At 38.0% G+C, this 17085-nt stretch overlaps 1 protein-coding gene across 4 annotated transcripts in view; it reads right to left on the bottom strand.

Annotated features, from left to right (window-relative positions):
- The window catches only part of SPY (Tetratricopeptide repeat (TPR)-like superfamily protein), a 61078-nt gene extending 49080 nt beyond the window's left edge, over nucleotides 1-11998 (bottom strand). For 2 of the 4 annotated variants that reach the window (XM_010247541.3, XM_010247534.3), the window contains exons 1-5: nucleotides 11633-11998; nucleotides 10469-10906; nucleotides 6155-6316; nucleotides 5864-6039; nucleotides 5684-5759 (exon numbers count right to left, since the gene is read on the bottom strand). In XM_010247541.3, coding sequence (XP_010245843.1) covers nucleotides 5684-5759; nucleotides 5864-6039; nucleotides 6155-6316; nucleotides 10469-10879 — 825 coding nt within the window. In that variant the 5' untranslated portion in view covers nucleotides 10880-10906; nucleotides 11633-11998. Of the gene's footprint in view, nucleotides 1-5683; nucleotides 5760-5863; nucleotides 6040-6154; nucleotides 6317-10468; nucleotides 10907-10994; nucleotides 11060-11632 lie in introns of all 4 variants that reach the window. The other 2 variants (XM_010247525.3, XM_088889359.1) reach the window with 2 other exon arrangements.
- Nucleotides 11999-17085: the final 5087 nt, after the last annotated feature.

The raw sequence follows: 17085 nt of genomic DNA, 5'->3' as shown, positions 1-17085 counted from the left end.
GGAGACACACTTCTTGTGAAGAGACCCTCTCTCGTACAAAATGTCGATCAACTTCAATATGATTAGTTCTATCATGCTGCACCGGATTGTGTGCTATATTAATAGCCGCTTGATTATCACAATACAGCATCAGGGGCTTCTCATACTCAATACCCAACTCCTCAATTAGTGATCTCAGCCATAGAATTTCAGCCACTCCGTTAGCCATTGACCTGTATTCAGCTTCAGCACTAGATCGGGAGACAACATTATGTTTTTTACTCCTCCAAGAGACAAGGTTACCTCCCACAAGGATACAATATCCAGAGGTAGACCTTCTGTCATCAACACTCCCAGCCCAATCGGCATCCGTATAGACCTCCACCTTCATGTGGTCATTGTTCTTGAACAGTATACCTGTGAGCATCTCTTCAAGTATGCTAATATTCTTTCTACTACAAGAAGGTGCATGATTCTAGGAGAATGCATGTACTGACTGACAACACCAATTGCATAACTTATATCTGGCCGAGTGAGGCAGAGATATAGGAGCTTTCCCACTAATCGCTAGAACATAACTTTGTCTTCAAGAGGCTCCCCACTCTCTGCACTAATCCTGTGGTTCTGTTCAATGGGTGTATCCGCAGGCTTGACACCTAACTTTTCAGTTTCCGCCAACAGATCTAGAACATATTTCCTCTGAGAGACAAAGATCCCCTGCTTAGATCTAGCAAACTCAAAACCCAAAAAATACCGTAGTGCACCAAGATCTTTCACCTCAAAATCTTGATGAATGAGTTGTTTGAGGGACTCAATCTCATGGCTGTCATTTCCTGTCACCACAATATCATTTTTAACGTCCATTTGGTACAAAGGCCAAATGTGGCTTGCTGCAAGAGATAATAGAACTCGAATGGTGGTCATCTTGGCTACCGGGGCAAATGTCTCCAAGTAATCTATACCATAAGTCTGGGTGAACCCTTTTGCAACTAGCCGAACTTTGTACCTCTCAATGGAGCCATCCGCATTGTGCTTCACAGTAAATACCCATCTGCAGCCAACTGGTTTCTTTCCTTTGGGCAGATCAACTAGCTCCCAGGTATTATTTTTCAACAGGGCATCCATTTCAACTTGCATTGCACCTCTCCACTCCGAGACTGATAGGGCTTCTTGCACTGTTCTTGGAAAAGGGACATTAGCAACGGAAGTAAGATAGGACCTGTAGGAGGGTGATAGGCGATCATAGGATAAAAAAATGGGAAATGCAATGGGTTGTAGATGTGGTGCAATGTCGTTTTCCTTTACGGATGGCAATGGGAAGGTCAAGGTCGTCTGCAAGGGGTGAAGTGGCAACAATGGAAGGAGTCTCTATGGGCCCTGGGACTGTAATACCTGCACTTGGAGCCTCAGAAGAGGTTGGAGCTGGCCTGGACTGCTGATGACCGGGATCAACCTGTCTGCATCGCCTGTGATAGACTCTCAACTCCTGATCCCTCTGACCACCCTCACTACTACAACCCTCATCACCCAATGGAATAGGTAAAGGAACAACCCCAAAAGTATTAACCATGCCCTCACTGCGCTCCCCTGAAGAAAAGGACCCAAATCCCACTCTCACTGCTCTCCCCCTGAGGAGAAATCCGAGAATAGTAGGGTGTCTCCTCAAAGAAAGTGACATCCATGGAGACAAACTTCTTCCCTGAGACAGCATCATAGCAGCAATAACCCTTTTGAGTTTGTGCATAACCAACAAAGATGCATTTGGAGGCCTTGGTTTCGAACTTGGAGTGATGGGGTCCGAGAAGCTGAATAAAACAGGTACAACCAAATGTTTTAAGGGGAACAGTAAACAACTCATTTGGATATAGAAGGGAAAAATGAGGTTTCATATCAAGAACCCGGGAAGGAATCCGATTAATAAGATATACCGTCGTGAGGATAGCATCACCTCAGAAGCGAATAGGGACATTGGAGCTAAACATAATACTTCTAGCCACCTCCAAGATGTGTGTATTCTTCCTTTCTGCAACCCCATTCTGCTGAGGTGTATGAGGGCAAGTGCTCTGGTGAATAACCCCATGAGTAAGAAGGTAAGATGCCAATGGCTTAGCAAAGTATTCATTTGCATTATCAGATCTAAGAACTTTGATCTTGGCATCAAACTGGGTTAGGATCATTTGGTGGAAGTTTTGGGTCAGGGCGGGAACCTCATCTCGTGAACGCATAAGATAAACCCAAGAAAACCGAGTATGGTCATCAACAAATAACAAAAAATATTTGTACCCACCCATAGAAGGGATGTGATATGGCCCCCAAACATCAGTATGCACAATATCAAAAGAACTATTACTCCTTTTATTATTCAATGAATAAGAGTTTCTACAATGTTTGGCAAACTCACAACTTTCACATTTCAACTAGGACAACTCAACAGACTCAAACAAAGTAGGGAACAGACTCTTTAAGGACCGAAAAGACAAATGACCCAATCGGTTATGCCAAAGCATAACCGGACTCACAATTTGAGAAACAAGTGACTTCTTATCCACTGACTCTTCCCGAAGAGAACTCTCCCCGAGCAGATAGATCCCAATCGTCTCACGGCCAGTCCCAATCACCTTCTTCGTCTCCAGGTCCTGAAAAACACATCGGTCAGGGAAGAAAGTTACTGAGCAGTTCATATGTTTGGTAATACTACTAATTGAAAGAAGGTTAGTATCAAGTTTAGGAACATGCAAGACAGAAGACAAGGAGATAGTATCTGACAGTTTGATGTCACCCTTGCTAGAAATGGGGACAAGAGAGCCATCAGCAATAGATACTTTATCCCTACCAGAAGATAAATGATAAGTGGTAAACAATGAAGGCAAGCTAATCATATGGTCGGATGCACCTAAATCTATTACCCAACAGGGTTCAGTAGTACCTGGAGCTGAGGCATGGTAGGCTGAGGCTCGAGTACCTAAATGTGCGAAAGCAGATGTGGCAAGGGTTGATGGTGACTGCGGTGACTGAGCTGAGTTGCCAACTTCCTTTTCCAACTGTATTAGAGCAGCCCGAACTGCAGCTAAGGTCTCTAAGGGTGTGCCTCTTGTTCCAGACGAGGATGTTGAATCAGTAGTCACGGTCACATGAGCATTACCCTTCTTGCTTCTCAACTTTGCCAGGACCAAATGAGGATCCAGCTTCCAACATGTTTCTTTTGTGTGTTTAGGTTTCTTACAATGCTCACATACCACATCCCTTTTATCTTCCTTCTTCCTGTCCCTCTCTGAATCACCCCCTGATTTGGGTTTAACAGCTACAAGTGTCGGTGTAAGAGGCTGAGGTTGCATCATGACTTTCCTCCTGGTCTCTTCACTATGCACTAAGGAGAATGCCTGAGAGAGGGTCACACTATCTCTGGTCAAAATCTGTTGCCGCACAATATCATACTCTGAATTCAGGCCTGCCAGAAACTCAAACACCCTGTTTGTCACGATGTGCTTTCTATGGGTCTGTGCATCTTTGGGACTCTCCCACTCAAGAGTCTCTAAGTGATCAAGCTCATGCCACAAGGACTTCAAGGTAGAGAAGTAGGCCAAAACCGGTTTCTCTCCTTGTTTAAGGGTATTCACTTCACATTTCAATTCATATGAACATTAAGGGGTTGGGAGTAAGTTTCTTTCATAACATCCCATATCTCCTTGGTTGTATTTGCCCACAAGTAATTTCGGCTGATATGTGGATGCATAGAATTACACAGCCATGTCATAACCAAGTAGTTTTCTTGGACCCACTTGGTATACATGGGGTCTCCCTTGGAGGGTTCTTTCACATCTCCCAAGAGATGCCTTACTTTACCCCTTCCCCCAATAGCCATCATGACTGATTGGGCCCATTCCAAATAGTTTAATCCATCAAATCTTACGGTTGTAATCTGAAAACCTGTCTCAGAAATACCACCATAACTGTTGTTCCCAAAACTGCCTTCTGCCTGATTCTTAAACTCCATTTCGGTCAAGAACCAGTAGTCTCAAAATTATGGTTACTACAGTCAAAAACAGCACTTCGACTATCAACCACAATCACAAAATCAGTATAGAACCAATCTGTATTCACGATAGATGTGCATGAAACAGGTATAAGTCTGATCTGAAACCAATTAGCAAACACAACAACAACAGTCCGTACAGTTTTCACCCCTTAGAAGAGTTCGAAGCCCCCCAAAAACAATCTGAAAATAGCTTGGAGAATAACCTGATATGAAGAGAATGTTGTTCACTGCCTTCCAAGGTTACCTGAACCCTAGCCTTCTCTGATTTTTCCTGATCACCAACACTCTACAACTGTGGCAAATCTTCAAACAGCTGCTAAACCCTTTGGCGATCTCCAAGAATCAGTCAATGAACTCTACTTTCTCAGCTTCCAGCCTTAGATGGTTCTCATGTGGTCGGCTAGACTAGACTCACATGAGAAACCCTCGCTCTGATACCAAGTAGACGTTCAGGACTGCTATCAGCCTTGAACCCTAATGGAATTCAAGTTCGAAAATAGAAGAAAAGGTATAGAGAAGAGAGGAGAAAGAGAGAAGAGAGAGCAGTATAACACATGAGTTGAAAGGAGGAACAGAAGCTTAATGTTCTGTCGCCGCCGCCACTTTATTTAGTATTTATAGGTTATGCTCATTACATGGAAAGGACAGATCTGCCCTTAGTATTTACATAACAAATAAAACAAAATAAGACTGAAATAAATAACAACTGAAATAACTAACTGACCACCAGCTAACCCTAGAAAGACTAGAACACCTTCTACCCAACAAACACAGTGGGACCGTAGCTGTGGGGCCCACATCAGTGTTCTCTACAAACCCAAATTAACCCAACTTAACACATAAATGATGAGAAGTAACATATGTACATTTAGGACTTCGGTGGTTAGAGGGAAAGGTGCTGGAAAAGCTTTTCTTTCAATCTTTCAGATCAAGCTTTTGTAATACCAATCTAGGTCCAAGAAACAGTAGTAATATAATAATTAGGAATACAAACAGTAATATGACTACTGCAGCAGTGTAGCAATTGAGAGAGAGGTGCAAGTCATGAAGGGGTGTACCATTTTTTCCTATCAAAAAAAAAAAAGAAAAGAAAAAAGGCATACCATTTTTTTATGAATAAAGGCACACCATTTTTTAAATTTAGCCATCACATGCCATGTCACATTTCTTATGAGATACAATTCTCCGACCTTTATTTAGAGAAAAATATGATTCTTTTACTTGCTTTCAGATGTTATTTTCAATGCCATTTGCATAATCTTCCAGTATAACAGTTTATTCTATTTATTTTCTTTTAATATTACAAATATAAATCAATTGTATTATTAAAATGCATGTATTACAAAACATAGAATGAAATATACAAAAGTAAGTATTCAAGGTTTGTTGGCATAGGTTTATTTGAAAGTTTAAATCCTTATCAAACTACCCATTAAGTTGAAAGTGAAACCGTATGTAACTTCATTCACCCACCCACCACAAAACCAGCATCTACTTTGACCAATCCAATTCATTGATGCGAAAACAAATGCTCTAAATCTGAAAGTCCATATGATAAGCGGAGATTTGGTAGCTAGCTACTTCTTGTACAAAATAAAGTTTTGGGAATTAACCATGATAATAAATTTAATTTTGAAAAGGCTGGAAACCAGCTAGAAAGGAAACCACCTTTGTGCCTAAATCAGTCAATGCTATGGCCATGTTGTTCTTTGCAATCTCAAAGTTTGGAGACACAGCCAAACACCTGGTACAAAACAGAGACACCGGGCACATATAGAATCAACAATAAACATGAGCATACATGCAAAGTCTGTAAAGCAACAATGACATAACTAATTAGCGGACTACCTCTCATAGCAGGCAATAGCTGACTCCAAGTCCCCACGGTTTTTATAAATGACACCCATGTTGCAATATGCTTCTGCATACATGGGCCTCTGCTGTGCAGCTTTCTCATAGCAACTAAGAGCCAAATCATATTGCATCATCTCTGAATAGACAACTCCAAGGTTATAGTATGCAGGCTGCATATAAAGACTTGATCATTTAGAAATAAAACCAGTAGTATCAAGTATACAAAATGGTTACTAGAGTAAAAGTGATAGCATCAAGAAAAAGGATAACAAGATCAGAGATTACAGCATAGTTTGGATCTATTTTAAGAGCTTCAGTATATTTATTGATTCCCTCTTGAGTGTTTCCAGCAAGCTTTAAGCTGGTTCCAAGGTCTGTTAAGACAATTGCCAGGCATTCTGCAGCTAACTTGTATGAGGGATCAGCAACCAAGGCTTTCTGATATGACTGTAGCAAGAAAGCTTTGTAAGGAACATAATACATTTCACAAGCATAAAATTTGCCAAACAGCATAAATCATAAGTCATTATGGCAGAAAACATAGGAAATCACTCATAGCACAGTTATGGTGAGTAGCTTGGAATGGAGAACCACAATAAGATACAAAATATCTTCCAGAAAAACTATGAATATGTATACTGACAAGTGTAGTGAGCTCTTGGAAAGGACCACTTGCCCCAAGTACTCAACCAGCACGCCTAGGAGGGCCTATGATTCCCAAAGTATTTCACATGGATTCCATATATTTCCCTCATAAATAAAAATCAATTCAAGCCTTGTCCCAATTATATGGGGTCTGCTACATGAATCCTGTTCCATCATTCCACCCTATTCAGTATCACGACTATTGTTAAAGTATGGACCCTCAAATCATTTTTCACTACTTCATGGGCTTCTTAAAGAAATATTTCTAGCAGGACCCAAGTTCCACCCATTTTGATGCAGCCCATGGATACTCTTAATTACCAAATGCCACAGTGTCTCTTTCCTTGCGAAACCTCCATAGCCATTTGCCCAAAAGTGCCTTGTTTTTCTCCTGTAGTCTCCCTATTCCCAACATTCCAACCCTCTTCGGTTTACACACATCATCCCAATTCATGAGATCCTCCTTTTTATCCCCCCCCCCAAATCCCATAGAGAAATCCTAATTATCTTCTCTATTTTTTGGCACATTCTTCTGTGGGGCTTTAAAGACTGAAAGAAATAAATTGGTAGGTTGAACAGAGTTGTTGATCTAATTAACACTACCCTCCCACCCTTCCACAGATAATTCTTTTTCCAGGTAGCCAATTTTTTCTCAAATCTTTCTATGATCACTTCCCAAAAGGACCCCTCCCTGAGATTTTCATATAGGAATAAAGCCTAAATACTTTTTTTTATAATTGAAGTGCGATTTTATCAGCAACACGAGATTTCTGCACACTCCCCTCTAATTCATTAACTCTATCTGCATTCCCACTAGACTACACTTTGCCAAATTGATCTTCAATCCTGAAATTCTCTCCACAATCTCAAGAATATTCCTTAGAGCTCTCACATCCTGAAGACCCAGTGTCATCAGCAAATTGTAAATGAGAAACCACTTGCTCTCACATCCCCACCCTAAAACCTTTGAAGATTCCTCTCTCATCTGCTCTCTAGAAGAGCTTACTAAACATTTCTACACCCAAGATATTAAAAAAAAAATGGAAATGAGGGTCTCCTTGTCATAAACCTCGAGTTGCTTCAAGGTTGTAGTGACTTGTGATGGAGTCGCTACACCCAAAATATTCAAAAACTGAATTAACCAAAACCCAAAATACTGAACCAAAAAAAAAAAACAAAACCAAAATTTTTGGTTCAGTTTTAACCAAATACTGCTCACCCCTAACTTACTCTACCTCTTTCCACAATATTATCCCTCTTACTCACTGGCAATATGGATCCACCACAATTACTGAAATTTAGAACAGAAAATTTAGAAATAACAGTCATTTCATTAAGCATGTGTCCTGAACCTTTACTGATTGAGGATCATGTAACAATAGTTTTTAAGTGACTGAATTAAATGATTTATTGCTTCAATCTTTGGTGATTAAAATAAGTAAATAATAAATAATAAAATATTTGAGGGTACAGTAATCAACCCAACTTCAGTTTTGACCATTAAGGAGCTCAGAACCTCCTCAGTAATTTTATTCACTTAAAGGCAATGCTATAAATTATTCAGTTCAACCACTTAATCTGCTACTATCAAATGGCCCCTATTCCCCCTAAATGGAGGACCTCCATCCTCTTGTAGACCCTTTTAAGTTTTAAATTTGCTACTGGGTCCAACCGCATATAAACCACCTTTCAACTGAGAAAATACTTTCTTTTTTTTTTTTGAGAGAGAGAGAGAAGGTAAAGTATAATTGTATTAATATGAACAAAAAAAGTACAGTGAGATGATGTACTCAGGGACCAAAAAAAGCTGTCCCCTCTGACCTTGACCCCCCACCCTGCTTTACAAAAAGATTGTCATGTACAAACTACCAAAAAAAATACTCAAAACCTACACCTTAACAGCTTATGAGCAGCCAACCATAAAATCATCTTTTTCAAATTTTCTGATAAATAGAATCAGCAGAACTAATCTTGCTTTTGAAGACCCGTGCGTTCCTTTCTTTCCAAAGACACCAAAATACCACCATGGGGTTATATTCCAGATCAGCTTTCCTCTTTTACTCAGTCCGTCCACCCTCCGACCTCTTACAAACTCCTCTGTTGATCCTGGGCAGCAACTTTGTACTTCAAATAAACATGAAATTTTGTTTCAAATCCCGTAAGTGAAACTACAGAACAGCAAGAGATGATCCACTGTTTCCTGCTTCCCTTCACAGTCCACACAATACACAGCTCCAGTTTTTTGACACTTAGTTCATCTGAATATACAATTACCCTTGTCATTTCTAAAAGGGTAAACGATTGATGAAGTTGGCCCTTCTCTATCTTTGTTTCTGACAGAAGCCCATTACTATTATACCTCCTACCCAAGTCAACCCCCAACCTATGCACAAAATTCCACATACATCCATTGGTCTAGGCTGCAAAACCTTCCAGCACCCTTACCACCATCTTCCTCAACAGCACCTTCAATTAAGAAAATCCTCAGATTGTCAGGAACACTTCAACTCACCAAGACAGATGCATTCTAATGTTTCTACCCTCCCCCCAATCAAAATACTTTACTACTACATTCACAAGGGGATCTAAGGACAGAATTCCATCATCTGTGTACTTCTTTCAATTTTTTTCCTAAAATCCCTCCACCTTTCCAATTTTCCATCTTCATTACTAAAAATAATGGTCATGATTGAGTTAGGTTGATAATAATGGGTTCAGCTTACTCATAATGAGGCTCAAATCTCCAATTTTATTTATTCATTTAAATTGTTTCCCTAATCCCTACTTATTTTACTTCTTGCTTCACCATTTTCTATGTGAATTTTCAAAACCCCCTCCTCTACCCCTTTGCATTTGTCAAATTCCATCTCCAATAAAATCACATGAGTGACACTTTATAGAGTATCCCATGTTTGATGTTTCCACTTTCTATGACTTATTTAGTACACCATCTTTCATTTTTCCCAATTATGGTATTGATTTTTTGTGATGATTCTAATATATCCATCCTATCAATGTAAGGCCTAAAATCTTATTTTCCCATTTCTATTTGTTTTCAAAATTTAAAAAAAAAAAAAAACATTTTTACGATATCAACACTTCAATCATTTTACGAATCCTCTTAGAAAGGTGTTTCTCTTCCACCTTCGATCTTTAATTTCAAATTAGATTATTTTATGTCCATCATTATGTTTTTATATCCCCATTACATTTCTAAGTCTTGCTTCCAAATCTTTTAAATCAATTTTACATCAGCCTTGGGAATTCAGGCTGACAGGCACAATCCATGGCTGCACTTTGAATAGTTCATTTAACTGGGTGCCTAGCTGTGTCAATGGCCTAGTAGATTCATTACCACAGGCAGAGGTGGTTAGACATGAGTTAGAATGGGGTTGTCCAGGGCTGGGGTTTAATTTCTAACAGCTGTAGTTGTTAATCTGTTTCCTTTATATGTACTGCTCTGTAGTGTGTCACTCCATTTGTAGCTGCTTTTCAAGTTTCCACTTCTATTTCTATCTAGATGACCCGTTTTGCCCAAATTTCTTAAATGGGTGATGAGTCCATTTCTTGTCCATCCCTTGTGAGCACTCTCACAGGGGATAAAAGACTCTAAAAGCATCAAACCTGAAGACCATCAAATCTATCCATGTCAAATAGTGGACTTCAACAGTTTTGCAAGAGACCATGATTATTGTTGAGGTATGAAAGAATGTTGTTTGGAAATATTTATTTATGGCAAATCATTCTCTCTAAAATGCCAAAAATTGGAGACCAACTAATAGATTAAAAATGGCATATAAAATAGCAACAAACAATGAAACCATATTACAAGCATATATAAAAAAAAAATCAATATTTATCTCCTGAATGAATAAGAAAAGGAAAAAAGAGCCATCTTCCCAACAATTGATGATGATGATGCAGTAATAAATAACAACATTGCAGATAACATACCTCAGCTGCCTCCAACAGACGACCCTCATCTTTGTACAGAATGCCACAGTACGTGAGAGGACATGCATTCTGTGGGTCCAGTCTGATGGCTTCTGCAAAACTCTCAAAAGCAAGTCGACCCATATTCTGCATCTGGAGACAGATTCCCTTGCCTATTAGAGCCTCAACATTCCCACTATCCCGGGCCAGGATAGCCTCATAGATAGCAAGGGCATCCACAAATTTATTCCTAGAACGTAAGATGTTGGCATAGGACAGATCATCCTTGGCTTCGAACTTCTTTCGGACAGGTGAAATGTACACTGGAGAAGCACTAGAATCAGCAGAAGTGTGTGGTGCTTTCAAGCTACCGTTATCTCCAACTGAATCTCCATCCCTCCCATTGCCACCATCCATCTCCGTCCACGCCATCAAATCCAAAATGGCAACCCTAGTGTCCTGAATGAAACCATCACCAAAGATCGTTTCAGATTTTCACCATATATAGCATGTGTATGAAATTAAAAAAAAAAAAATGAAAACTTACAGCTAACTCCTTGAAGCTTGACTAAAACAGAAGTTCAAACTAAATTTGCAAACAGAAATAGCAACCTAATAGTTCAGAGAAAATGCTGAGTTACAGACGCAAAACACTTCAATAACAGACTAAGAAATTCAAGAAACATATAATGGAAACATTACTGTAGAGAATCCACGCCCAGAAACATGAAATGCAGCTGAGCGTCTGTGACATTTAAACAAGAAAATGCCCAAAAGAACTGAACCTAAAAACCCTAGAAATGGCCAGTTAATCATACTAACCAATACGACGAACCATGACCTACCTTTCCTTAATCAGAACTGTAACGTCCAATCCCACAAGCATTTCCTAATCACAACTTCTACAGAAACATAAAACTTGAACAAAATAAATAAATAAGCACTCTCATCACCAAAACTACCCAATCCATCTAAACTCAAAAGAGAAAGTAAAGTAGAAGCACAATAAATAAATAAGTATAAGATTAGGGATTAGCGAATAACACGATCCCCCCCAACCCCACTAAAAGTAAGAATCGAATTCAACAACAGAAGCAACAAAAAAAAAACAAACTAAAACAAAGCTACAAACTAGAGAGAAAGAGATTAGATTAACTGAATAACATTAGGGATTCAGAAACTTACACTTGAGAGATGTGAACTGAGACTGGGAGCACTCAGACATACCGATGCTCTTTGGTGAGAGCTGTATCGCCGGAGCAGCAACGAAAGAAAGCCCTCCAAAGAAGAGAAAACGAAATAGGATATGGGTATGTGTCTGCAAGGGTATGTGGGTATGTGTCTGCAACCGAGTCGAATAAAGAGGCAGAGGAGTGTGCGTCACTGTGCGAGCGTCGATGAGAGAGAGCGGGGCAGGAGGGGCTTGGGCGCGAGAGAGAGGGAATTTGGGCCTTTGGATGGTACGAGTGGAGTCCCGCCTCTCTCTCTCCGACACACTGGTTTGGTGTCCCCCCACAGCTGTTTTAATGTCCGTTCGTTAATTACAGCAACATTATATGATAGGGGACTGCTAGAACTACCCTGTTTTATTTGCAAAATTACGTCTAAAAGTGGGACTTTTCCCTTTTATTTTGGGCTGCTTTGTTTCCGTGTTCATTTGGTAATGGCTACCAACTGGGAACACAGAACCCATATCTCATCTGTGATCTCCCTCCTCAATGGAAAAAGCTAACGGCATGTTAATGGGTTGGGCTGCTGAAGCTGAACCAATGGATGAGAATCCATGGTCTGTGCTGACTGCCAGGGCTAGGGTCTGGTTCGGGTCGGAGTACATCCAACCCTGAACCAATAAATAAATGTGCAAAATCAGATTGGCAGATGGTCTGTAATATTGAACCAAAATTGACCAAATTATTAATCGACTATAGCTCAATATATTTAACAGTTATACTATTAAGACTCAGTTTTAAAAGAATACAAATACAAATATATATAGTACAAATACATAAAAAATAATACAAAATATAAAGTTGTGCACTCTATATATTTATATTTATACTCCTTCCAAACTGAACCTAACATGTAATTAGAGATAGAAATTTTGATCCATTCCAGCCCCACCCAGCTTCGGTCGGGGTGGATTCCAGGGAAATATGAAACTTTGGAGATCAGGGATAGGACTGGAATGGCATTTGCCCTCCCTACCTCAATTCCGACCCCTATATAGCTGTTAATATTATATCATATAATATCACATAATATATAGCTGTTAATATTATATTATATTTACATAATTCTAAATAATTTTCAAAATAAATAAATTTGCAAGTATGCAAGTATGAATGATTGGGATAAATTCGGGGATTCCCATTTCTTGTGGGGATAGAGATAGGATTAAGATTTCTAACCCTCAGGGCAAAAATAGGACAAAGCATTTGAATTCGGGTTTAAAGTTGGAAACAGGGCATGCAAAACCCGGCCTCACCCTATCCCATTGTCATTCCTATATGGCGCATAGGTTTTGTGATTCATGACTATGAGGGTCATTTTGCTTATGGAAGAGCAATTAGATTACCTTTGATGTCGTCAAAGGAGGCTGAAGCTACAAGCATCTTGCATGCACCAATATTTGCCAAATAGCTAGGTCTATTTGCTATTCAGCTCGAGTCCCATTGTCCATAAATAGGGGTGGCCACAAGCTGAGCTCTTTACGAGCTATTTGAGCTCAGCTTGGCTCAATTTCAACCGAGTTTTGAACCGATCTCAAATAGTTACATACATGTTTATGTACATATAATAATAATAATAATAATAATAATAGAAAATTATAGAAAATAATATATAACATTTTTTTATATATAATAATAACTAATTATTATGATTCTTAATTTTTTAAATATCAAATAAAAATATTATATATTTTTTATTTTTATAAAATATTTTTCTCAAGTCGATTTTGAGCCGAACCGAGCTCAATCTTATGAGCTTTTGACTTGAGCCGAGCTCGAGCCTCGTACTATCTTGGCGAGCTGAGCTCAAATAACTAGCTATTCACTCGGCTCGGCTCAGCTCAAATCCACCCCTATCCAGAAAACTTCTATTGGCAAAGTCCCAACCCCCATGGAATATTGCATGTTTAGTCACAGATTGCAACCGTGATAAAAGCTTTGTTTCCAATCATTCAACTAAGGGCACCTTTGGGATCCTTATGTTCATGCTTGTTTCTATGCCATGCTGGCACAATTTAGGACATTAAATTTTACCAACCCATAATCTTATTTGATTGGTCCAATCATGTATAGATGTTTTGTATTGCCTCTTGTCTTAAATTATGTGAAACTCACTTTTAAGTTTTTGGTTTGAAGGAAAGAGTAGGGAAAGGCAGGGAAACCTATACAAGGTTTGTAAAGGTTTTCTTGCATTTTCCTTCCTTTCCCTACTTTTTCCTTTAAATCAAACATAACCTTAGAGGAAGGCTCAGTTTGGAAGGAATATAAATACAAACTTGTAGTGTACAAAAACATTGTATTTTGTATATAGCTGTACTATACATATTTGTATTTGTACTATTTCAAATCTGAGCTTTATGTTTCCTACGCTAAAAGCTATTTTTGTTCATGTGACACCTAATCTATGTGATGTTTATGTATATTAAAAAAGCAAGAAATAAATCTTGTATTGCATTTTGTGCCATGGTTTAAAAAAACAACCTGGAAACAAAATCATTATGGCTACCGGTTTCCGGGTCCACAATTCAACCATCTGATTTAAATGGACGGCTCATTATGACAATAAAAATTATTAAAAATAAACAGGCAAAACCGTTGAACGGGTTAACGGTTCAACCGCCCATAACAGGTCGTTGACCAATTCAATTGTTTTTGGCCAGGAATTAGGTTTGGGGTAAAACATAACCGATTGCCTGAATGATTTCTGGGCTGAACGATTCAACCGTCTGAATTAACGACGGTTCGAAAACCTTGCTTTATGCACAACCTAAATAAAATACAAATGTTATGTCCATATGGCTCGGTTACATCCAAACTGAGCCTATAGCACACCACCCACTAAATCAACCTTAGTTACATGATTACATCCAAATTCAAAGTATGGAGGAGGAAATCAGCAGGTTTAGGACTAGGTCATTATGACAATACAACTAAATGTTTTTTTATTAATTTATTTTTGAAGGATTATACAACAGGGGTAATCCATCATTCAACCGAGGTGCAGGCGGAATTCCATTCCAAATCTCCACTATGACCAATTAAAAGATGTTATCAACCAGCTGATCGGCATCTTGCAACGGATAACAAGGTAAATTGGCAACAAACTCCAACCAGCGTTTCACGAGAGGTTCAGCATCACCTCCAATTAATCACAACATAAGTAATTCTCAATAGATTGGCAAATTGGATGCTTGCCAACAAAGTTAGAACACCATATTTGGTTGATGGTGTGGGTGAAAGAGATCTGATTTCCTGCTCACTAAATTGGTCCTCACACCTCACAGCCCTTGCAGCTTGTAGCTGTGCATTGGTCCTCAAACCCACCACAATTAGTCAACTCCCACAGCTGATGGTGAAAGAGATCTGGTTTCCTCACAAATTTGGGAGATTATATTGGCACTCCACAGCACATCTAAACCGTGTATTGGACACATCTCCCAATGACAAGTACAAGAGATGTTTCCAATGCATGCTCAAATGTGCTTGTGGGACACATATGTAAATTCAAAATTTAGTCCTCACACCCACCTTAAAGTCTCAAGACTCCTAGTCTGTAATACCAAGAGGAGGAGGATATAAAGTTTCATTTAATCATTATTGTTCAATGGATTTATGTATTTTTGGTGTTTTAATTGCAAAAATATGGTGATTGGTGGTTAGATTTTTTGATATTAAGGCATCTATTAGTAGATTTATTGGTTTTCACCAAAAAATAGAAAATTCCAAAAATTATTAGTATAATTTATTTGATATAACATACACGATTTCTATCAATGATTTGTCAAACCCATTGATCCAACAAAAAATTATATGTAAAAATTAATATTTGCTTACTTTTTGACAATTTTCATAAAAAAACAAGATGTAAATAATTATATTAGTAGTTGTATCTAATAATTGAAAATCGCTAATTACATATTATATGTATATTATAAATTATTATGGATCTTATATATTTTTAAACTAAAAATATTCATTTCTGTAAGTTATTAATTAATAACTCAATCCATGATAAACAAGTAAATAAAACACATTGATTATTTGAAGAAACAAAAAATTACTATTTATAAAAGATCTTTAATAAATAAGTAACAATTTATAAAGTTATTATGTGATTGTATAGGACTCCCGGTACTGTTTTTTCATATAAACTATTGATGTATACATTTATTATATATTTATACCTTATTTCAACTTTAGAATTAGTGTCATTATTAGTTATAGAAGTTTCTCTAATGTATCCAAGTGTGTATATATATCAAAACCATGCACATCCAACTTCTATCATGACATATATCCATTTCCAAGCTTACCCATATGATATACAATGCCGGTATTTAAACCTTATTTGGGACACAATTTTAGCCTCAATAGTCAGAACGCAAATCCAATGAATCACTTTATTAATTTGTTAGAAGGAAATGGGTAATGAGGCTTTTGTCTTTGAACAAAATAAAGTTTTCGGAACTTGAGTTTTCTCTTTGTGTGCCCAAGTGGTTAGTTTTGGGTTGGAAAATTTGGGTTTTGACATTAATTTGGACTCAAGTTAGGGTTAGTCTTGGGTTGGCCTTTAACTTGACCCAACTCATCTAATGTACACCTTGCTCAATTAATAAATTCAAAAAAGAAAGAAGGGGTTTCATGGGAGGAGGGGAGATGTTACGAATACACGAGGGATGCAGCTTAGGTTGGCCCAAGTTAGCATTTTACGTTGCTTTGGTCTTAGGCCTTCAAGCCTGATCGATTAAAAATTTAACAAAATCTCAACCTGAGCCCACTTTAGTTACATCCCTACAAACACAAACATACACAGTTATCAAAGAGGATAATAATGATTTTAATATAAAAATTTAAGACCTAGAAGGGTTTCTTGTGATTTCTTATATTTTTAATAATTTAATTTAAAAATAAATAACCATATGTGCAATAAATGGAAAGATAAGGAGGTCCATGTGAGCTTACACTTGGCTTGATAGATGTATAAAACTAAAACGAGAAAATATAAATATGCAATAACCAGAATGATGCATCAAAATTTTTGTTTTGAGAAAAAAAAAAAAAATCAAAGCAAGCTACTTTGTGATGCTTGTGTATCTTGACAAACCATGCCACGAAAATGATAATTCTTGACGAACCAAACTACTTTGATCCAGTAGTTGGGATGGTCGCGCAAAGGAAATGGAGAACCCTTAATGATAATTCTATGATGTTTATACATTTAAGGATGTTTTTTGTCCAAACAATGAAAAGAAATAGATAACACTATATATAAAAAACACTTTTTTTTATCCATTTCTAGGTTTGCAAGGATTTTCTAATGCTCTAGAAGTTGGACTGAATTACGTATTTAAACTATTTGTTGGATTTTAATCTCATTAGAGATTAAATTCGATGGGATTTGATTGATCA

This window comes from Nelumbo nucifera, chromosome 6, assembly GCF_055504915.1.
Source record: "Nelumbo nucifera cultivar China Antique chromosome 6, China Antique-T2T, whole genome shotgun sequence".
Classification (NCBI taxonomy): Eukaryota; Viridiplantae; Streptophyta; class Magnoliopsida; order Proteales; family Nelumbonaceae; genus Nelumbo; species Nelumbo nucifera.
This window is presented reverse-complemented; position numbering and strand designations above follow the sequence as displayed.